This window comes from Pygoscelis adeliae, unplaced genomic scaffold (assembly GCF_000699105.1).
Source record: "Pygoscelis adeliae isolate BGI_AS28 unplaced genomic scaffold, ASM69910v1 Scaffold59, whole genome shotgun sequence".
In the NCBI taxonomy this organism is placed as follows: domain Eukaryota; kingdom Metazoa; phylum Chordata; class Aves; order Sphenisciformes; family Spheniscidae; genus Pygoscelis; species Pygoscelis adeliae.
In genome coordinates this window covers 1,070,101-1,093,077 of record NW_008825565.1, presented here as the reverse complement: position 1 = coordinate 1,093,077, position 22,977 = coordinate 1,070,101, and the positions used below count along the sequence as shown (strand labels likewise).

Sequence of the window (22,977 nt, the reverse complement as noted above, 5' to 3'; positions counted from 1 at the left end):
TGCGGGAGCGGCCTCCGCGCCGGGAGGCAGAGCGGGCGCCCGGGGATGCGCTTGCTGTCGTTAACTTCACGGTCAAAAGGGGCCCCGGCAGCGGGATCCATCCTAACTGAAGGCGCATTTGTATTTTAAGTTTGCGTGGGCAAACTTAACTGTGCCTGTTTACCTTTGTTTTTCCCGGAGGTGAGGCTGGGCTCCGGTGCTCTGCAGACACAACCCCACCGTGCAAGGGGCCGTCAGGTTTTCAAACAAAAGAAATGCGGCAGCGCACACGGATCCTAGTTTCCCAAGTCACACGTTCTGCGCTTATTTTCCGTCTTACGAGTGAAAGCGACTTAACGGCATCTGCAGCATTTGAGCTTTGCCTGCAGATTCAAGGTGTTACACTGGACAGCCCCAACAGTTTTGGGGGGTGAGAGAGGGGGAGAGGAGTGTGATTCTTGAGTGAAACCTAACTAGAACCAGCAAACGGGACACGGTGTAGACAGCTTTTGCCACTGGTAACTATTTAAACTGTCAACAGAGAGAAATTTTGGCTGGTACGTACGGGTTTTAACTTTAATTTTGTTCTAATGATAATAGTCGGAAGCTCTGTCTTCGGAGCAGCTCAGTGTGTTAGTGGGACTGAAACGATGTGGGGCTTCATAAACTCTATGGAGTTTATTTCTGCGCAGCAGACCTGTTACTTCAGTAGGCTAATGTGCGTGGCTTTTCCTGTTCTTTCTTCTCCCAGAACCCATCTACGTTCCATTCCTCATTGTTGGATCAATATTTATTGCCTTCATTATCGTGGGCTCTCTGGTGGCGGTTTATTGTTGCACATGTTTAAGACCTAAACAACCGTCGCAGCCAATACGATTTTCTCTGCGGAGCTATCAGACCGAGACTCTTCCCATGATCCTGGCCTCGACAAGCTTCAGGACGCCGTCGAGGCAGTCCAGTACCGCAACAAGTTCCAGTTCGACCGCCGGCTCGGTTCGCAGGTTCTCGTTTCCCCGGGCAGAGCCAGGGTGCCTTGTGGCATCGCCACCTCCACCGTACACATCTGGCTGCTTCCAGACAGCCCATGCAGTCCACCTGACCCAGCCGTCGGGATTCCTGGTGTCGCCGCCATGCTTTGGGTGTCCTCTCCAGCCAGAGCCTGCCCTGGCTGGGAAGAGCTGCTCCGATTTTAGTCAGAGCTGAAAGGTGTTGTCAAGAAATTACGCAGCCTTCGGAAGCGCAAGGGACTGCTGCTGTTGGGTGTCACACTGACATGCTCTGGGGTTGCAGAAGTCAGAACCGTCCCCGTGGGTGAGTTGCCCTTGAAAAGCGCAAGGTCTCATTTGGGATCTCGTTTCCCAAACTTGGATCGCACTTACAAATGAATTGTAAAATATTCCGAACGTAGTTGCTCTGAAAGCTGACTGCTCTGATCGTTCCGTCTAATTTGTGCAGAATGTATTCAGAGACAAGTAGAATTTTGGGATAAAGGTACTCATTTCACGGCGTTATAAATGACGTTTTAACCCGAAATGCTATTAACTCGGTTAACAAACAGTGGCTGCGTTCCACTGAGAATAATCAGACTAGTTCTATAAAGCAGCAATAAGCTTGAGAAGTAAGAGAGGAGTAATATTTACTAAAGAGGATCCTGAAAACAGCTGACTGCTTCCCACTTCCATGAGCAATGAAAATAAGAGGAAGAATTTTACTATAGATATCAAAATGCGTAGGGTTTTTAAAATACACGTAATACACCTGAACTTACACTGCATATTTGTATTAGCAAACTTTACCTACGATAGATAAAACTAGTACTAATTAGGCTAGTTGAAAATGAGCCAATCCCAAGCAGCCAAAAAATTATCTATGAGAAAAGCAGAATGTATTCAGCAATATCACTAATAACTTCTCCGCATAAAATTCGAAAAATGGTGTTATATTAAAGCATTTTTCAGAAGGAAGTATTTATTGTTGGCTTTTTGCTCAGCAACATGTGCAAGTTGGACAAACTGATCATAAAGTTCTATCTGTAAAATTAGCCATGTATAAAATGTAAAGACACGCTTGTAATTTAAAACGTATTTACAGCATTGACAACACTAATTATTTAGTAGGCACACCAAAAAAAAATTTATCAATAAACTGTGTGGTTGAAATGTTGTGTCATCTGTATGTCTCTGTACAGATAGTGTTTGATGAGCAAGTTTTCATTCTGATGGTGTAATATAGTGTATTTTTTCCTGTTAAAAAGTTAATTTTGCTTTTGTAAATGATTTACATCTTTAACTGCACCTGTTGTGCAGATTAAATATAATAGAAAATTCTGACTAGATAGCAAACTAATAGATTAATTAATGTCTTTTATATGTAACTGTGGTAAAAATGACACTGATTAGTTGGGTATTTTAATTTAGAACATCCTGCCCTAGGAATAAATTTTGTTTGCCCTGCTACATTCCTTCACCCAAGTAAACCAACAAACCAAACGGAAGAAGAAAAAACCGCTTGTAAACCAAACACATGCAGCAAGCAAATGGAAAATACACAAGAAAAAATGCAGTCGTTAAAGGGCTTCTCTGTATACTTATTTTTGTGAACAAACGACGTCATTCTGTGTGTCAGAATCTACAACATCAGAGGCTTGAACTGTCCTATTTTATCAGCCCCAAACTCCCCGTGTATAGGATCCGTTCAAGTACATTATAGCTGACCTATTTTACAAGTACTAGCGTATCGGTGCATGTTAAAATTACAGCACTTCTATTCTGAATCACAGTGTACTTCTCTCTATTTTAGAAAAGCTTCATTGGTTCTTCCTCAAGACTTGAATACGCTTTTTTTTCTTAGCGAATATCTTGGCGAATATCAGTATCTTAGCATTTATGAAAAAAATATTTTGAAATTACCCTTTTAACATGTTTTTTATTGTATAATTAACATTACAACCCAATAGATACCACTGTTGGAAATGTGGTTTCTAAGCAGAAAGACCACTTAAGTTGTATACAATGATGTTTTAAGTAATAGGTTTTAGCTTGAATGTTGTAATTGTTAATTATAAACTGAAGTAATGATACACAGTAGTGTATGTTTTATAAAAATCTAAAAAGTAGATTTCGAGTACTTGGGAGATGACTTGAAAGGTAAGTCTTTTGGCTTGCAGTTTTTAAGAAAATCTTCAAGGAAGGGGCGAGGAAATTTTTGCCCACCTTTGATGATGTTTCATAGAACTCTTTTCACGGCACATTTTGAATGAATAAGAAATACGGGACTGTTCATCAAGTAACTTTCTGGAAAAATCATTTAATGTTGCAATAGGTACCGGCTCTTGTTTGGAAGCATCCTGCGAGATCTGCTGATCATTCCTGTATACAGCAGAAACAGATAGTAAAAAAATTAAACTCTATTTTTTACAAATATATTGTAAGTCTTCAATCAGTAGAAATCTTTATCTAGTAAACCAAGGCAACACAGATCCTTCTGGAAGGAGAAACTTGATCAATTCTAGTTAAGAAGGTGCAATTTTACGTTCCGTTAAAGAGTGATTAGTCATCAGAGCCACTGACACAGGTGGTGGGTAGCTGAAATCTAGTCTTTTTCTCAAAGACAGGCTGTACACCGAGAAGCCCCGAGTTGGACTCAGTTATTGCCTGTTAACATTTGGCGCTGTACACTGAACAGGCCAGGCTGCTTTGCCGTAACGGTCTCAGTGGGCTCTACGGTCAGATTTATTAATGTTTTAACCCAGGGACGGGTTTTTGCTACGCTTGCATACAGGCTTACAGATTTTAATGGTTATTCAGCCTAAGTAGAGGCTGTGAAGTTTGCCATGTCGTGTGAAACTCAACCTAGCAGGGAAGACCTGAGCTACTTCCTTTCCTCCCCTGATGCCGCTTAATGGGTTTGACCTCATAAAATGCTTGAAGAACTTGACACGCAGGAATAATTCCATTGAGCCAGACTTAACAGAAGTCTGTAAGTTTATAGAGTGCAAACACTTCACAGGTTGGTGGCCAGAGTGCAACAAACCCTCCAGATGGGGGTCTAAGGCTGGGAAAGATCAGGTATAGTTGAAATAGCTGTACTGGGTTACCTGTAAAGCAGGTGAGGTGGGGATTACGCATCATCTGCAAATAGACAGACGAAGAATCTATAAATTAAGAAGAATCTGTAAGTTACTGTTCATGTAGCTACAGTGGCAGTGACCTGTATAGCTGAAGGGAGAGGAAGGGAGGTGGCCAGAATACAAGCCCACGGACCGAAATGCTTGTTGCCTGTGCCAGTAGTTTCCAACCCAGATGGATTCAGGGTGCAGGTGAGTGCTGAATTTCCTTCCTAATGAAAAGGCCCTATTGGCATTAGATGCTCCTATGATTTATAGAAAATAGTCATTTTCCTAAAACCTGCAGACAGAACACAAATGGCATTCTGAGAGACAGTTTTAATGACTAATGAAACACTTTGAAGGGCTAGATGTGTGCTCGAACTGAAGGAAATTGCTGGCTAGCAGAATTAACATTTACACAATACTTGCTTTACTGCCATGCTTATTTTTTAACACAGTAGGTTTAACTATTTCTTTTGTAATACTGGAGTTAGTTCATACTCATTTTACTAGAGTGACACCAATCTAAAATAAATCAAAATGAAACAAAAATCACAGTAAATTGTTGAAATTCACACACATTATGCACAAAATGCTTTGATTGCCATTAACTGGTAATGGCATGTCTGAAACCCAAGCTTTCTGTGGGCAAAGAATAATAGTGACATGAATTAGACCAGCCATTTGTTTCGTGTTTCTACACTTTGGGTTTCTTAAGTGTGTATCTCCAAAATGCATCAAAACTCTTCAGTGCTAGGAAAAACATTACACGTACTTGCAAGAATGTCCAAAGCATTTTATTTGAAACTAGGTAAGCGGCACGGTATATGGCTATGTAAGCTCATGGATTATTTGTCATACTAATCCCACTGGAATTTGGGGGGGGGGGGGAAGCGACAACTTCAAAATTACTTTGTCAGTACTGTTCAGGTAAAGCTTGACAGTAACATTAAGGATACGGAATCATTTTTTGGCCCTGTTTTTCTGCATATTGCCATGTGCTATGTGGACTTGAAGTCCTCTGAACAGAGCTCCCGCTTTTGAGGAGGCTGCTGCTTCCCAATACTCAGGTAAACAGTTTTTGATTTGCAATTACACTGAGGCTGTAATTCCATGCTATGCTGTCTTCATTAGCAAAGGCAGAATAAGAAATGCCTTTCAGTTCTTTTTATTCTCTCCATCTACGACTCGTGCAAATTCAGGGGGCTGTGGTGTAAATCAGGTTAGCGAAATGATTTAGCTTAAATGTAACATTTGCCGTAAGAAAAGAGGGAAAGGATTTGAAACGGAGCCTGGGTCATCATAAACTGGATTATAATCTGAATAATTTCAATGGCCTCATGACTGCTGGTGTAATAGAGGTGGTGACATACCATGAAGTGGAATCTCCTTAAACCAGCTCTACCATTAAAGACTGGGTACCGTGAAACTAACAGCGTGGAAGATGCATCTGTTATCGAACCTGCCTTGACAGAATACAGAATCTACAAAATAAATTAGTTGGCTAGTGTATATACAGAATCAACCACCTACCTACAACCAGAACAGTTTTGGTTTGGATGTATTGATTTTTATTCAGTGGGTGGGCACTGCTAGGGTAAATACATACCTGCTACTATCACAGCCAGAGGATACGGTATTTATCACTGTCTTCTGAAAAATGAGATGACATTTCCTTATTCCTGCTCTACCATTCTTGTACTGCATACTTCTCTTTCAAAATACGGTATCACCACCAGAAGTATGTTAGGGCTCTGCTGCAAATCACTAAATTGCAGGCTCCCATGCTCCCTTTTTCTTTTCCTTTTTAATTTTTTTTTTTTATTTCGCTTTTTTTTAACTCTTTCTGGACTTCACATGAGAACTGAAAAAGACATCTCAAAACAGGTGTTTAAAAAAACCTTAAAACCATTTTCTACTTTTTCAGTTTACCTTAATAACATAAGAATTCTTTGGTATTTCTGAAATGCTATTTCTGGTATGTCCAATTTTAAAGAATTCAAAACCAAGAGTGATGGGATATCCGTTTTCCTTTGAAAGTAATCCCTAGCATTTGCAACCAATCGATTCAACAAAGCTTCTACATTTAATGGCAAAGTTTATTCATTTTTTAACAATTAAAAGACAAAACATTTAAAATTTGCAGTTCAAAACATGCACATTCACCAAATGCCAAATGACATGTAACACTGCATAGAACTGAATGTGTTACTAAAAGAGAAAAACCATTTATAAAACACAGTGCATTTAACATCCAGTTAAAACAAAACCTGAGAAACTACCATAAACACCGAGTCAAAAAGTCGTCATTCATGCAGCTTCATAATTTCCACAAGAGTTTCAGCAGTAATGGCTTAGTGGAGCTGTAAAACCTCACTTTACCTTGAATGCAAATTTTGCTATTACAGACTGACCGCTTTCTGCAGCAGTTCATACATATCAGACACTGAAAATCTTAATGAAAAATTAAGCTGAAGTAGAAAACAAACATTAATGCATTTATGGCTTCTATTCTACAATAAAGAAACACCATAAAATATGATTTAAAAAAACCCTTGTTCTGGTTACAGCTTTGCAACTACAAATCACTCTCTATATGGAAATGCTTTCATTTAAGTTAAAGTATCAATCCTCCAAAGTGCCCAGCTTTGCACATCATTACTCAGATGAGTAGTCCTTATACTCACAAACAGTCCAGTTGAAGCCTATGTGAGTAACGGTTTGCATAAGCAGGAACCAGGTTTGGAATGCTAAAATATTCCTTTGTTTAATGAAGATCTATTGGTTAACAGCGAGGAAACTGGGGGAGTGAGAGCAGAGGAGGGGAAGGAGAAACTCATTTCTTGAGTTTCGTTACCAGTGAAAACATCCCGTATCAAGAAAGCTGAACTGACAAACTCATTTGCTTACATAGCGCTAGCTTCTCGATATATTATGAGCAGACTTTTAACGAAGGCATTAAAAAACAGGGAACAGCAACCACCATGCATTGCCTCAGAACACTTAGAAATATTGCCTCATGCAGACAGAATGGTAAATTCATCAGAACTACAAGTGCTTTTACACAATACGTAAGAAAAAGGGGAAATAACTTTTCTCCTTAAATTTAACACATATTCCAAATTACTCATCATTCAAGATGGGTTTAAACGTAACAAAAGAAGTCTTAAGACACTTAACGCGCATCTTTGTAACATAGTGAATTTTATGGATGCATGTGGACATATAGGAATTTTCAGCTATCTCTTAGAGTTTCAAAATATTTATCATTTTATACAAATAGAATGATGACTAAGTATAAATCTGTTGAAACTGCTTTGCAAAAATAAGTGTAAAATTAGGAAATGGCAAGAAAAAATTCCAAATACAAATTATCAATAGGTTTGTTAAAATTTGTTTCCTGTTACTTACTCTTTTGAATCATTTATATATATATATATGTATATATTTAAAAATAATCAAGCAACAGTATTTATATAAGATACCAGATTTCTAAGTGGCACTGGTTCAACTTTTTGATGGAAATTTTTAATACTAACTTGTAATTGTTATGCAGTGCACATGAAACAGATGGAAAAGTTCATGTGAGTTCTATATTTAATACAAATTTGAATTTTCAAACAACAAGAACACAGGCATTGTTACGAGCATTTTTGCCTAAACTGTTTTTTCTTTAAATAAACATCTGCACAATCCCCTTATTTTAACAAAGATATGATGTACTGACAGGATGGTAATAGATTACATTACTGTGTACTCAACATGAAAATAAAGTGCATATTGTATACTTGACCTGATTTAAAAATGGGCACACATAGCTAAGATGATCTTGTATTTTAAAATGGAGTTGTATGAGCAATCAAAAAACATAGTTAGAATTGCCACATTGTCTTTTTTACTATTTCCAAGACGCGGTGTCTTCCAACCGCTAATTACCAGACAATAAGTAACAGTGTGTGTGGTATAGAGACAGGAGAAAAACGCATCAGAAGTAATAAAAATGAAAAATGCACTTTGTGAAATAGTACTTCAAATTCTGTAAAGATGTAAGGATGAAACGCTGTGATAAGACTATCTTAAAAACCTTAAATTACAGTCTAAATTTAAGATCTTAGAGCTGTTTCCATTGCTTTCTTCCTTAAGCTAGTTAAACTGGGGATACACTGTGTGTTATTTTCCACAAACTGTATTACAATGGTGAGACAGAATTTTATTTCATAAGAAGAATGAGAGATCATGTAATTTCACATTGTAAATGCTTTACAATGCATTCTAGTCCTCATGTCCCCCTGCAAAATCGGCAATTAAACCATTTAGGACAGAAAAAAAGGATAATAATTAAAAATTTGCCCATAAACAGGGTATGTATGGATTGAGTCATCTTATATGAGTTAAGTACACTGAGAGATGTTGCTCAACAGTGTCATGGTTAATTTCAGACATGTTTTGAAGTTGGTCATTGTCCCTTGGATGACAGAAAATAGGGATCCCCATTTTAGGAAAGGGGCATGCCCCCAAATTTTTTCTTGACTTAGGTCAAGTGATTTGGCCCTCCCATATTGATCCATCTATTTATCTATGCCTGAAATGGCTTTTCTGAAGGCAGTTCTTGTCTGCATGACTGACTGGCAGTACTGTTTCTAGTGGGATACGTTCCCTTTGTCCCTGTGTCTTCTGTTTTCTGTTTAAAGATCACTCCGGGAAACTGAGAGGAAGACATTCCATAACATGCATATGAAACGCAGACTGCCTTCCCACTGATACGCCTTCCTAAATATGTACTTCCATATAGTGCCTTTTGTTGGGCTTTCCATGTGTATTTGTAAGTTTCTCTTAGAATGGAGCATAAGAAACTTGGATAGTGCAATAAAGTTATATGTATGTTAAGCGTTCAGTTAGACGAAAGGCAAGGAGGTAAAGTCACCTTTAGTAAGTATATGACTAATGAAGGAGGGCAAAGAAAAGATGGGATTGCATGATTTGTTAAGTTGAAAGTGGATGATTTGGAGAGCAAAGAGGAAATCCTTAATTTAACAGATCATTGGGGATGTCATTGTTCTGCTTTTCCATCTAGCTGATCTCCATTCAAAGAAAAAAAAAAGATCATTTCTATGTAATGCACAGAAATTTAATTAAAAATATAACCAACTGCCACTATAGAAAAATGTATTTTAAATGTAATTATGGTGGCTTTTAAACTCAGAATTAAACATGGACTAAAAAACTACAAAATTTAACTAAACTCTGAAGTTAATGTAGCTTTTCTTAGTTTGAAACCTAATGGTTGTTGGGTGGTAAGCTGAGAAATACCAAGTATAACTACTTAAAAAAGTTATCACAATGTTCTCATTTAACACCTCCCTCCTTTTTCTTTTCCTTAAACCAGGTGTGTGTCTTTTTCTGCAGTCACTTCCTCTCCATTATTAAGTAAAGGTGAGAGTATATAGGTATTCTGCATTACCAGTAAGTCGTAAAGAGGCTGCTACAATGTATTTCACACCTTTATAGGAAGTGGCTTTAGTGCAAATAAAACAGTACATACCACAGACTAGCGAAGGGCATGCTTTGCTCTCTATTCCAATGTATGCATTTCAAATAATTTTAGTATAAAAATGTTGAAAATTTAATTAACTTTTAAAAATAAGTTAAAACAAACTTTCTTTTGAACCTACAGTACAAGCAGATACAACTAAGCATCGCAAAAATAATTACAATTTGCTAAAGGGAAATAAGGCAGAGCAATTCTTAAAAAATTGAACAAAATGATATGTGTACTCAATTTTACGAGGTGGCAGCCATTTTTAACATATGCAATACTAAATGAAAATAAGGGAAAAGCTTGTATAAGGCCAAAGGTGCAAAGACTTGCAGTTTTGAAAGCAAATGCCGTAAAGGCCACTCAAATTAGACTCGCTGTACTGTAGATCTTTCTCCTCAAGTGCGGAGACTCAAGCATGCAGTTCTGAGATCAGGACTGGAGTTAATTTCCTTTCAAATTATTTCTAACAACAGAAAACATTTATGGAACTTCTTTGGCAAACGTTTTTAGGTTAGTTTGACACAAACATCTATAAACATCTTGACTCAAAATCTTTCTCAAAGAAGGTGAATTAACACCATTAAGATACTATTTTTTTCAGCACTTGTTGAAATCAAAGGCTTGTTATCAACTGTATTTAAATATATTAACACTTGAAAACCTTCACAGATGCTAATGGTCTGTCAATGTAAAGTATGTTTAGCGATCTGACCATTGCCTTCCGAGTATATGACCAGTATTGATTCAACTTCATTGTAAAATAAGCAAGCTGGCAAGATACAAGGTAAATTCCAATCTGTTTACAAAGGCTAAGCAAATACTTGTCAAAAAATTTAGAGATGGTGGGTTACAGTATAGTTGCACAGTGCTTATGTCTACTGAATACACAAATCCAAACTTTATGGAACAAGACCATCATAGATCTTTAAATCTCTGATAGCTGGGCCATGGTCGCAGCTCCCAGCAAAGATCTAGTAGTTTGTCTCACAAAAGTAACTACTAAGGCCTAAATAGTGAGCAGTGTTCCTTCACCATTCCTCAGGCCTTTGTTTTGTGGTATCGTAAGCTCTTATTACTTCCGACTGGGAAACTATTCCATTTTCATCTTGAGAGAAGGCGTAGCCATCTGCAGATATAAACCAAAATAGAAACCAATGAAGTTTTGATCAGATTTTTTTGTTAAAGCTTTAATAAAAACAACAAAGGTCAATAGAGGGGAATAAACCTCTTTTCAGCAATTAGGAGGTAGAAAACCCATGCCATTTCTTACAAAATTTTGCAATTATAAGATAGCAGAAAGAACTTTGTGCAGTATCTTAGGAATGAAGAGAAACCTACCAACAGGCAAAGAACATGGTCTACTGGGTTTAGGATACTGCATCTTTACTATCAACAAATGCAGTGAAAGGTAGAATTTTACTTCTATATTATTAATGGATCTTAATTTTTGTCAGTGAACACTTACGAAGCAAGTTTTGCTGCAGAGAGTCAGAGCGATACAAGTTCACATGGTTCTTCTTAAAAACATTCTTCAGTAGTTGGGCTCTTTCAGTTAAGCTAGAAAGAAAGTGGACACGTGAAAAATATTTACTTACCAATTACAGTATTCGTTTATCTTTGAGTCTGTTAAATGAGAATTAATTATTAAATTAAAAGTCCCCATTCTCCTTTTTCTTTTTTAATTGTGCCTGAACTAATTATTAAGACGATGATGAAAAGCGTGTGCGAGGGCAGATTATGAAGTCCAGATCCCTGGTAATGTTTTTACTCATCACAATACAGGCAAAACATCTGTTTGAAGCACTGTTGTGTGCTGACAATACAAATAAATGAATAATATCGTAAACATTTGAGCGTGACTGCTTTAAAAATATGCAGCGTAAAGGGAAGGCACTGGCTTCCTTGACGTAGCATGGCCTGATTAATGCCAGGCCGAATTACAGTCTTTCTTTTTCTTACATAAGGAAGTGCTCTTAGCCTCTACTGACACAGTACCCCAAAGGGATGGGAAAAGAAGGTGGAGAGAAGGTCACATTCGTGGCCATCAGCTGTATGTACAGGAACATATTGCTTCCGTGAAAAGTGTTCTAGCAAGGTGTATTCCCCGTGAAACTCTAGAAGGCGTTTTTCTGGAGATCATACCCAGATAATAGACTACTATTACTACTAGAGGTTGGTCACTTCAGCCCATCTCCTTCCTTCTTAGCAGTACTGAGTTTGTTGTGTTATATGTTTATTGTGCTTTAATGTGATCCATGCGAGTCTCCATTTCAGCCCAACTAGAAAACAGAAGTAGTATTAAACAGTTTTTAAACCGAGACTCAAGCATCAGCTGAATGCTGCAAACTGTAGTGAATGGAGTAGTGAAGGTATCAGGTTTCCTTATGGTGCACCTTTCCTACATTTAAAGTTCTCTCAAATAGGATCCTACATTACTAAATAAGTAACAGACGGACTAGCCATAGCTCAGAAAGCTTTCGAAATCTGAGAATTTTGATAACATATTAAAGATGTGCAAGGGACTATATTAAAAAAAGTCACAAAACCTTCAATTTCTTCCTCTAAATTTGATATTCACTGTGAATTAGAGCTTGTGTTTCAGAGAGATACCAACTTATCATTTAAACATTTCCAATGCTGAAAAATCCAGCCCCTCCCCATGTGAACTGGTCTAAAAGTTAGTTCCATTAAAAAAAAAAGATCTTATGTTTATTCTGAGTATATAGTGATTTGATTTTGTTACAGTTTTGTTAGATTATCAAAGTTGTCTCTTGTGTAAGGATGTAGTAAGTACAACAGATTTCACATACCTACATTATTGTGTTTTGATCAGTTGAATTACTTTTTAATATTATTGTCAATTAGCGCAACAGGCTTACCTTCCCAGGCTACCTGCCAGACTAAGTGGTGCAAGGAATGGAACTAGACTGCTTCCCCTACTAGATTAGCATTCAAACCATTAAATTAGAAATGCTCATTCTTTCTTCAGTGAGTATATACTTCTTACATATGAAGTTGAACCATTGTCTTAAACTGGAGAGACTAATGGTCTACCTCCCCTTTCTGGTCCCCTCCAGTCTGGTAGTTAAAGCATATACCAGGAGGCGAGAGCTTGGCTCTTCTAAGCTGGAAGAGGGAAATAAACCTATTATTCCCACACCCACAGAGGAATGCTAACTGCAAAATCTACAGGGTAAGAGGATAGGCAGGGCAAACTGCTTCCGTGGCCATGTTTTGAATGAAAAGATGGAATGAGACTTCCTTGTAAAAAAGGAATTAGGTACCAATTCCAGGAAAGCAGTTGGCATCTGCTGACTGAACCAAGAATGGTTTTATGAATTTATTATGAATCACCCTGTTGCCATTCAAAAGTATGTTTAAAAAGCTACATGCGAAGTCAAGACAGCGTGGTTTCATAATTAACCAATGATAAACTGCAGTAACTAAATGCCTATGCTCATTTTGTGTACCTACATGGACAAGCAGAATATTAACTATTTTTGAACATGAAATCTATACTTTTACAGGCAATTAATCTCATTTATAGAAAAAAAATTACTACTTTATATATTCCTGACCAACCACTTAGCTGGTCTAAAAATCATTTCCAAGTGGACTGAATGAAAAACAATGATTATATGAAGCAGCATGTGCAGTATGTATCTCTAAAGATGTTTCCACAAGTTTGGGCTGTTATTCATGTTATTGTTAGTCTATGTAGTATTCAACCCAGTAAAAGTATTTTTGTTCTAAGTCTTAATATTGTTGTTTCTGCTTAAGCATTACATACAAGGTATCTTTTTTTAACAATGGTTTAGATACAAAAAGTATCCTTTTACCTTAGTCATTTCAATTTTAAGTACAAATGGCTTTGTAGCAATTACGATGGCTCTAATGATAGAAATCATACTTTTTGTGGCACAAATTTGTTAATCCACTGAAGCTGCTCTATTATTTACGCTATTAAGGCACCCTCAAGTCAATAGTATTCTGACATGAAAGTTTACTTTCTGTTGGAAAAGTGAGCATGCAACATTCACACCTTCTTGCTCAAGGTATATTCTTACTTAACTGACAAATATATGTGTCAAAACCAATTTCAATGTGTTGCCTACGGAAGAACAGAATAAAGTATTTTTGGACAGTTTTGGGGAAAAAAATCTGATTACACATCCTTACACACACTGAAACAGCAAGATACAATAGGAATGCTCTTCCTGAGCCTTCAATGACAACAGTTTACAAACCTTTTCCAATCAGCACTGGAAAAATACAAGGGATGACAGATTTTAAGACTATATTAGCATGTCCTGTTTTTAAAGCATATGCTAAAATACAAAAAGATCTTTGAAGAACAATATTTCAAATTATTTCAATGTAAATGTCAATTTTTATCCTAATTTTAAGAAAACAGCTGAAAGTGCAAATTTAGAATTTAAATAGAAAATACCCATCCTAAGATTGTTCAATAGGAAAACTTCAAAAGGTAAAGCCTTACAATCTTAGTTGTATTTAAATGCATGCAATATCAGGTCAACACAGTTCTAAAAATCAGCAACAAATATATTCTAGCTGAAAAAACAGCCATAAAAATTAACAGTAATATACTTCTAAGTAAACATTCAGATTCTGTCTGATTACAGCATCTAGCCAATAGTAGAATCCTGACCTGTTATCTGTGGAAATTGAGCCTCTTATTTTGTGTCATAGTATTTTTAAGACAGGAATGGACAAAGTGGAAAAGTTCCTGAGTTATCTTTCTCACTATTTCCCAGTTACTTCTTAATCAAACAGTGATTTGTATCTTCTTAGGTTATTTTGGCATTTCATAAGAACAAATCCCTTCTTTTGCTACAACACAAAAAGGTACTTCCAGAGGTATGCACACTAGAAAAATATTATTTGGTGCTGAAGAATACACAGTAAGTTTGTCAAAAATAACTGTTCTTGCATGAAAAGCACTACAGCTCAAGAATAAAAAAGCCTCATGTACATATTTAAAACAGGTGTAGAGGACATTCCTTACCAATTTAACCACTTACTCTGCACTGGTAACTAGTTAATCCAGGCTTCTGCAACTTAGGAGACTCAAAAATGTTAACAATAGTTCAATCAAATTTCTGAAGACGCAAGTAAGTCAGTTCATCAGACCATTTCTTTAACAAAGAATACTTTCTCCATAAAGGGTGAAGTTTTGACTCTATTACCTGAACTAAGATATAATTTAAAAAATCACGAAGGGAATAAATCCTTAAGAGATATTAAGATATCTAACATCAATTTGCATCTTAGGTGGATACTTGTATACTTTGAAGACTACAGGTCTAAAAGTAAGTTTGTGGAGAAGGAACGGATCTAAGACAGACATTCTGGCAGGTAACTAAACAGCTTTCATGAAGCCCTCCTAACTACTTAATTGTGGGATAAAAAGATAATTATAAAACTAGTGGTGAAAACACCAAGTTCCTCTTACCTAAATAAGAAGGGATTTGGAAGACATTCTGTAGGATGAAGGAAGAGCATACTGCCTAGACAACTGAAGTAAAAGTAGCTGAATTTGGGAACACAAGAGAAGTCTTGGGAACGCAAGTATGGAACACTAAAAAGGTACATTACCTTACTTTCTTCTACATCTAACAAGATGTTCCCCTTCTAGCACTGTCTAGTACTAATGTCTGCTTTCTTTTCTTTAATTCATTGTTTTACAACTTCTGCTCTTTGCAAAAGAGCACCACAGCATAGATTGCTTCTGGCTCAAAGCTCAGCACATTGATATATGAGTCGGTTAATTTGGAGGAAGATCTTGCCCTGAGGCTGCCTGAATGAGCACTGCCACTGGAGAGAGGCATCCACAGCAATCCATTTAGATCACCTTTAAAGGTAAGAGAACTTACTCTTGCAAGGACTAGTTAGGTCTTGCAGTAATGAAGGAAAAGTATGCTCGATGTGGGAATTGTCATCAACTAGGGGATTCTGCAGTACTTCCAGTATGAAGCTGTTGCCATGAAGACAGCGTATAGAGCCTGATGGGAGACCCTATGCAGGTACGTGCTCCTACGTAGTCCACCCCACTAGACTAGGTGTTCCACAGGTGGTGGGATGAGCTTCCAGGCCTCACGGTTACCCCCCCTGGTATTTGTCTATGGTACCAGGGAAGATGAACTCCACTAGAGACAAAACATTCTTGTGAAAGTAATTTCTAGGAAAAGCGAGGAAAAGTAGGAGCAAACATTCATACGAACTGGATATTCCACCCACTAGAAATGGCGGTCACCACCTTGGTATCCAATGTAATTTGGTCTCAACCTGGTAAATCCTAGTAAGCTGATTCCCACAGAACTGGAGGGGGGATACAGTAAGATTGAAGGAGAAGGGGAACTTAAGTATCTTTATGAACAAAAGGGTGCTTCTTGAAAATTGAACCTACAATAAAAGAAGTGGCTGTTTGTGTTTTTTCTGGTCTCTTTCTGTGCATACCTTGGTAGGAAAAAAGCCTTCTTGGCTAAGCCCTTTGCCATGAAGGTACTAAAAAAACAGCAGTCCAAAGGAAAGAAAGAACAGGAAAATCAAGTATCAACAATTTCAGCTTTTTTTTAGGCTTCACAAAACTCATGAAAATGAAGAAATTGTCCAATTGTTCACTTTTACCTTCTCCCTTTTCAAATTAACTGTCTGACCCATGAAGGAGGATGTAACAAGGGAATTCTTGTGGAGTCTTAAGTTAAAATTATTTCTTACCTCATATAGGTTACTCAAATTTGTTTGCTCTGGACTGGCATTAGATACAAAGCCAGCTTGTTCTATTCAGTTTCAGCAAATCCTAGACAGATTTTGCTGTTTTCCCTATGCTACCAAGCAGGTTTTAAAAATTCATTTTAATTTTTTTATTGTGCTTAGGCCCAATTTATAACTATACTAGTGAATGATGCAGGTTTAAACTCACTTTGTGTTGATTGTTAACACAGTCAGAAGTGACAGAATGAAAATCGTATCTCAAGTTTTTCTATACATAATAACTAGAGACGTAACAGTCAGCTACAAAGAAACACATCAGTTAAAGCCTTTGGCAAAAACCTACATCTAAGCGTATGAAAAAACATACGGGCTCAGTAGACCTGAAACCTCTTTACAGATGCCTTTTGTTTGTATGGATTTTGAAAAACAACCTTTTGTCTTTGATACATGTATAAGGCTGAAAATATTTAGCTTTCTTTTTTATTTTTTAAAGCCAGTGATCTACAGATTTTTACAGTACCTCTTGCCATGCACAACTGCCCCAGGATCTTCAAACTTTGCTTCCAACTCCTGAACTTCGTCTACCAGTGTCTTAAAAGTAGCTCTCTTTACTCTGTAAGTAATACAAAATACTGCCAGATTTACTCTTCTTGAAAGTAAAAGAACAGATTAACACTTATATAAACATTCAATTTACAAATCCATTTCCCCAGATAACCTAAAATTATGCTTTACAAGAAGAAATATTATAAAGCAAGTCTGAATAATATATTTTATCAGCTGTTCTTGCAAATTAGAAACAACACATATTTATAAAAAAGACATTAGATTTATTGAAACATTTAAAATACTAGTAACACTTGTAATAAAGTTAGTAAAAAACAAACAAGGTGAAAAATAAATTTCTATAACCACCAGAGCTGATCTTAACTTGCTTTTCTTATATTAGTAATTAGAACACACATTTAAAAGTCAGTACCTTCTCCCGTAAACCTCGGCATTTCTGTACTCACACTTTGTATACTACATCAAAAAGTAAAGCTGTCATAGGAATACATAGAAGTCCCATCCAAAACACTCCAGAGCTGAACATCATAGCTGCCTGGAGGAAAAAAAAGCACAAAATGTGATGATGTCATGACAAGAACTAGGAAAAAATCCTTAGAAATATCAGTTACTTGGTTGAGGCTATCAAAAGCAAATTTAAATGAACCATTCTAGCCTCTCTAATGTGAAATAAAACTTTAACTCTTTTCTAAAGTCCCCTGAGTCGCTATAGAAATCCAGTAGATAGTAAGCACTAATTCATGTTAAGAAGCTGGTAGAAAGATCACACTGCTTAGCTCTTTGAGAGAGGGGGAACCTACCCCTCCACAGCCCTGCTCTACACCACTATGCTGATTGTAGACATTTCCATTAAAATCAGATTTATTGAAAATCCATCCTCCCCTCCCCGCACAATCTTTGTCAATACATTATGAGCACAATTTCTTACTTGCAATCAACCCTAACAGGATATAATGGTTCCTGACCCTTGATATGGATACTAGACACTGTTAGAATCATTTTGCAATATAACTTGGATCAAAGTTATCTCCAACAGAACTCACTATACCACAGTTCTCACACTGCCACAGACTCCTGTTCAACAAGCTGCTTAAAAATGAGAACTAAGAAAACTAATTACATAATTATGGAAGTATGCAACATATTGTTAAATGAAGATCTAACACATTAACGTATGGTGAAATATTTGCAAACCAGATAATTGCTTTTAGCTGTGTGTTTGCTTTTTTATACACTGCTTTATATTAACACATAGGAATTTCTTCTGTTCATAACTTAACTTGGTCTGTAAACATACTAAAAACTAAAACACACTAAAAAGCCAAAACAAACATCATAATGTATGGACATTAAAGGAAAAAAACCCTTTAATCTACCCTTGTAATTCATGCCCAAGTATCTGTATCAATAATATTATGGATGCAAGGAGTATGATAAATACTTAATGAAGCATATTACTGAAAGATTGTTTTGCAGTCAGCATTAAAAATACCTTTGTAATGTAATTAGATTGCACAGAGATTGAAAGTAACATTGCTAGACAATGATATCCTTTCAAATCTTTTGCTTCATTACCTGGAGACTAATTCCTTTCAAAGGTTAAACCTCAGCATGTAACTAAAATAAACAAGCTGAAATGTTACTAATATTAATTAGCAGACAAATGCAGGTAGCTTGCAGTAGCTAAAGTCTAATTTCTGAATGCATATACATGAACATTTTAGAATTATACTTGATATGTTCATGTGTAAAAACAAAAGTGAATTAACTTTCAGAAAAAAAACCTCATTCTCATATAGATAAAAAGTTCTATTTACCTTGTTTTCGTATCCGAATTCCTACTGACACCGATTCTTTGGAAAGCATTAGAACGCATTTGAATTGAAAATTTGGTAAACTTTCCATAGCGATGTTAAAAGGACATAGATATTGCCCTGAGATTCTAGTAATTATTTCCATCAACAGCTGTCAGCAAAGGTGTAAACACTGAGCAGTGATAGGTTCAAAATAAAACAATTCACATTTTCAACGGAGAACAAAAAAAGAAAATTTTGTACCAGGAAGTGGAGGAAATGCATTAGCACAGTCACTTTATTAGCAAAACATGACTTTTGACATAATTGGTGAAATACTCATTTCCTAAAACAGCAGCTAATAGGAAATGTCTATCACAAGTACATTTTGCAAGACTTTTTATAATTAAGTAGCAATTAGAGAGACAAAGTTTCCTAAAAAACAAGAAAAAGCATAAAAAATACAACTTGAAGTAATTACGACTCTTACTTCCTATCATTAACGACATTTTTTTAATTTATAAGAACATAGCAAAGATCTGTCCTTGCGTTAGCCACCCTGTATTAAGTGTTTGCTGGTGAAACAGCAAAAGTGATAATGTAGGTCTTAGGATGTTAATTCTGACCATTGTAATGCTAACTATGAATGAAGGAACAACTGGCGCCTACTATTCAGTCCATCCAGCCTTTGGCTTTACAAATGAACAACATGAATTGAGGAAAAAAAAAAAAGTTTTTCTGCGTCATATTTGAAAGCCTGTCAGATTTTTTTTCTTTTACAGAGTTAATCCAAACCTAAAAGATTTAAAGCTGACATTCGCATTAAAGACAGAGGGCCTCTTTGTATTTTTTGGACGAAGCGGGGAAAAAATAAAATCCCACAGAGGTATTTCCTTCCTTTCTGTACAAGAAAGCTCCCCCCTCACTCTGTAGAAAACATTTTTGTCTCTAACTTTTCACATCTCTCTACACATAGGCAGGTCATCTGGGAAATGGCAAACCAATCCTTTTCAGACAATGGCACTAACAGGAGCAGCCTGTTCTGGGGACGGACTCTGGCTGCCTCTGTTCGTGGTTTACAAATTGTTCCTAATGTGAGAGATTTGTGGTCTATGCCAAGTTTTCCCCCTTTAGGCCTTGTGAAACCAAATGGAATCTGCCACAAAAGTGGCTCCCAGGGGAATTCAGAAGTAATCCAAAATGAGAGCTCGGAAGCCTAGTTTATTGTAGGACTTAGAAATCCTGCAGGAAGGATAAATAATTTGTTGTCTGTGGAGCTCATGCTCAGTATTAAGACTTTCTAAAGTGAATTGACATTGCTTAATAAGTGCATTGTACAGATTTTTAGATAAGTTCTTATTTTTTAAAAGAGAAAAAAATGCTGAGAATTACTCCCTTTCATGGCTTAGTGGCAGATTCGAAATCCTGGCTGCAAAACATTTTTAATGCACCGATGAAGATGTACTGTTAGGAAATTACATGCCAAAATGAACAGAGAATATTCCCTTTTTCTTCACTATGAAGAAAATACTCTATGTTCTGCTGAAACAGCTAGCTCAGATTTTAAAAAGCCTTCTAAAAGTAAAGGGAGAAAGATGAAAATAACGCTAAACTTCCTGCTGCAGAAAAGCTCGTGGAAACCATTTTCAGTTTATCTATTTCAGGTATCATCTAGGGACGTGTCCTCTCCTTATAAACTACAGAACTATTAAAATAATACCTCCTTTACACCATCAAACCAGCTACAGTTTCTCCTCTCAACAACCTACAGAGACAACTTCATTAGTTTTAGTTATCTGCATGTGTTTGCCTTCACATATGCCGAAGAACTTAGTGTTGTAATATTAAAACAGATCTGCATTTAAGTCCTAGTGCAGTGAAGTTCCAACAAGTGAGTTCTTGTAATGCCTCTAGCCTTTCTTTGCTATTTAGAGTTTAAAAAACGTCTCATAGTTCCTGCTAATTAAGAACTAAGAAGGAACTCTGATTATTAGGTTTATTAAAAAGGGAGTCCCTCCATTTTCTGCAAATACAAAACAAAGCCTTACTAGTATACAACAAATAGTAAGAGGTATTGAAACAGAGGGAGTACCAGGCAGTCAGGAAGCAGATAACTGTGGATATCTGCAGGCAGAATCTATAAAATCTTACTGGAACAAATCTCCTATGAGACGAGAAAAATGAGTAAGGATAGACTAAGGAACATGCCTTTACTTTTTCCCTAGCTCCTCTCGTTGTCTTCAGCTAAGGATACTACTAGTCCATTGCAAGATCACTGATTTCCTCACTGCAGGCGGGTATGAAGGGTGGACTGTATCCCATAGAGGGATGATTAAGATTATGGTCTTAATTATATAAATGCAAATAATAACTAATATTATAAATAATAAATACATATATACAAAAGCTCACAAACACAGACATGCACTATAAATCCTAAAGTTTCAAGAAGTACCTCTCTGGTGACACAGCGCGACACAAAGAATTAACAGAGACTTTGGTCTCTCTTCTACAGATGTCTCCTTAGTTCAGTCCCTTGTTTCAGTAAATATTTTAATATTTTAAGTATCCATTGGAACACACATCTTGCCTTTTCCTAGAGAGTACCTTAATCACTCAGGCTGAGCAAAAGCCAGCACATTGTCTCTTCTGATCCAGTAAGTATTTGATTATTCCATACAAAGTGGAACAGCAGAAGACGCAGTTCTCTGTTCAATCACCTTTTCAGCAGAAAACATTACCCTGAAAGTTGCAAAGTACAGAGAAACTTAAATCTGGCTGTTGGGAGACATTCATTTGGGGTGAATGTTCTAGTATTTAACTGTTGGATAAATGGGTATTTTAAAAAATATAGGTGATAAGGGTCTAACTGTGGGAAGTAGTTCAGGTTTGTGAATCATCAGATTAGCACTTATCTCTAACCACAGTAAGGCATTTGAGCCCAGAAAGGGATGAAATGCAAGACTGCACCTTATTACCTGTTCTTGTGAGTAGCTTAGAGTGGTTGCTCATTTTCACTTTGTGAATTAAGGTCACAGGCATTTAATTCCTTCCTTGCATTTTATGAAAGCCTAGGTTACCTCGATAGATATTTCACATTTAGAAAAAAAAACCCAAACAAACCAGCAATAAATCCTGGTGCCAGGAATAGCTCTTATGAAGAGAAATTATCAGTTGCTATCTCTGTTGACTTTAGACAGAAACAGTGATAGAAATGCTTTCAAAGATAAAAAGCAGGACAAGAATAAAGAAAAAAGGCTTCACAATAAATATCAATACCTGGAGATTTCCTCAAAAAGCTGGAGAGGAAAATGACACACAAACAAAAAAAGCTTCCCCAAGAATTAGGAACAGAAGAAGGTTCTGTTAGCAAAAGTTTGGCTAACAAGGTTGCACTACAGCTTGAACTGACAGACCTGAAAAATAACCTTTAGAAAATTAGAGAGAATTAGCCACCTGGATATAAAATTAGACAAGCTAGAAAATGTTGGCAAGGTGAGATTTATCACACTACTTTTTATTATGCTTGTAATCAGAGAACATTAGTTATTCTGCAACTCTTTTGCCTTGGAGTAAAAGATTCACAGGGAAACCTATCTGAGTTGATTCAAAGATGACATAAGAAATAGTATCTGGCAAAGGAGATGTAAAGCCACGATGAACGGCTGAGTTCTGGTGGTTCTACAGAGTTTGTTACCAGGACAGGGGCCATCTGCACTGCAATAGGTGTAAGAGGAAGGAGTACAGGGAACATTGAGTTTCACTAGGATTTGTAAGGAACTGAAGTCAGTCCTCACTACTGCGCATCAGGAGAGAAAGTTGCTATGGAGAAAGATGGCAGTTGCGTATCATTAATCTTAAGTGTCACATGCATAACTGCAACAGGAATGTGTACTGAATTTGATTCGTAACATTTTAAACAGAAAAAAACCCATAACTTTTGTTTATAAAGGAGATTGGCAATAATATGCTGAGGGCAAGAATTCAGTTAAATGCTGAAACTGGGAAAAGACTAACCCATAAAAAGGAAGAATATTAGAATGGTAATACTACCGAGACAGACCATCAGAAGCAGAAAAGGTAAATTTGTTAGTTCAAAGATCAGCTCTGCTGTTTCTGTTTGTACCTGTGCAGTTAAAGAACAAGAATGGGAATATAACTATTGAATATGGAATAGGATCTTTGAAGTATATCTGGAATTGCAGACTCTGGCTAACAAATATCTAGTCCTAGACTAAGTACAATTAAACTGTGAA

The 22,977-nt window shown here is 36.7% G+C and overlaps 1 protein-coding gene across 2 annotated transcripts in view; it reads right to left on the bottom strand.

Moving 5' to 3' along the window:
* Positions 1-6,172: 6,172 nt before the first annotated feature.
* The window catches only part of ATP8A1 (ATPase, aminophospholipid transporter (APLT), class I, type 8A, member 1), a 102,999-nt gene continuing 86,194 nt past the window's right edge, over positions 6,173-22,977 (bottom strand). For both annotated transcript variants that reach the window (XM_009332433.1, XM_009332434.1), the window contains 4 exons: positions 17,375-17,463; positions 16,882-16,974; positions 11,092-11,183; positions 6,173-10,752 (listed from right to left, as the gene is read on the bottom strand). In XM_009332433.1, the coding sequence (XP_009330708.1) occupies positions 10,655-10,752; positions 11,092-11,183; positions 16,882-16,974; positions 17,375-17,463 (372 nt within the window). In that variant the 3' untranslated portion in view covers positions 6,173-10,654. The remainder of the gene's footprint in view (positions 10,753-11,091; positions 11,184-16,881; positions 16,975-17,374; positions 17,464-22,977) is intronic.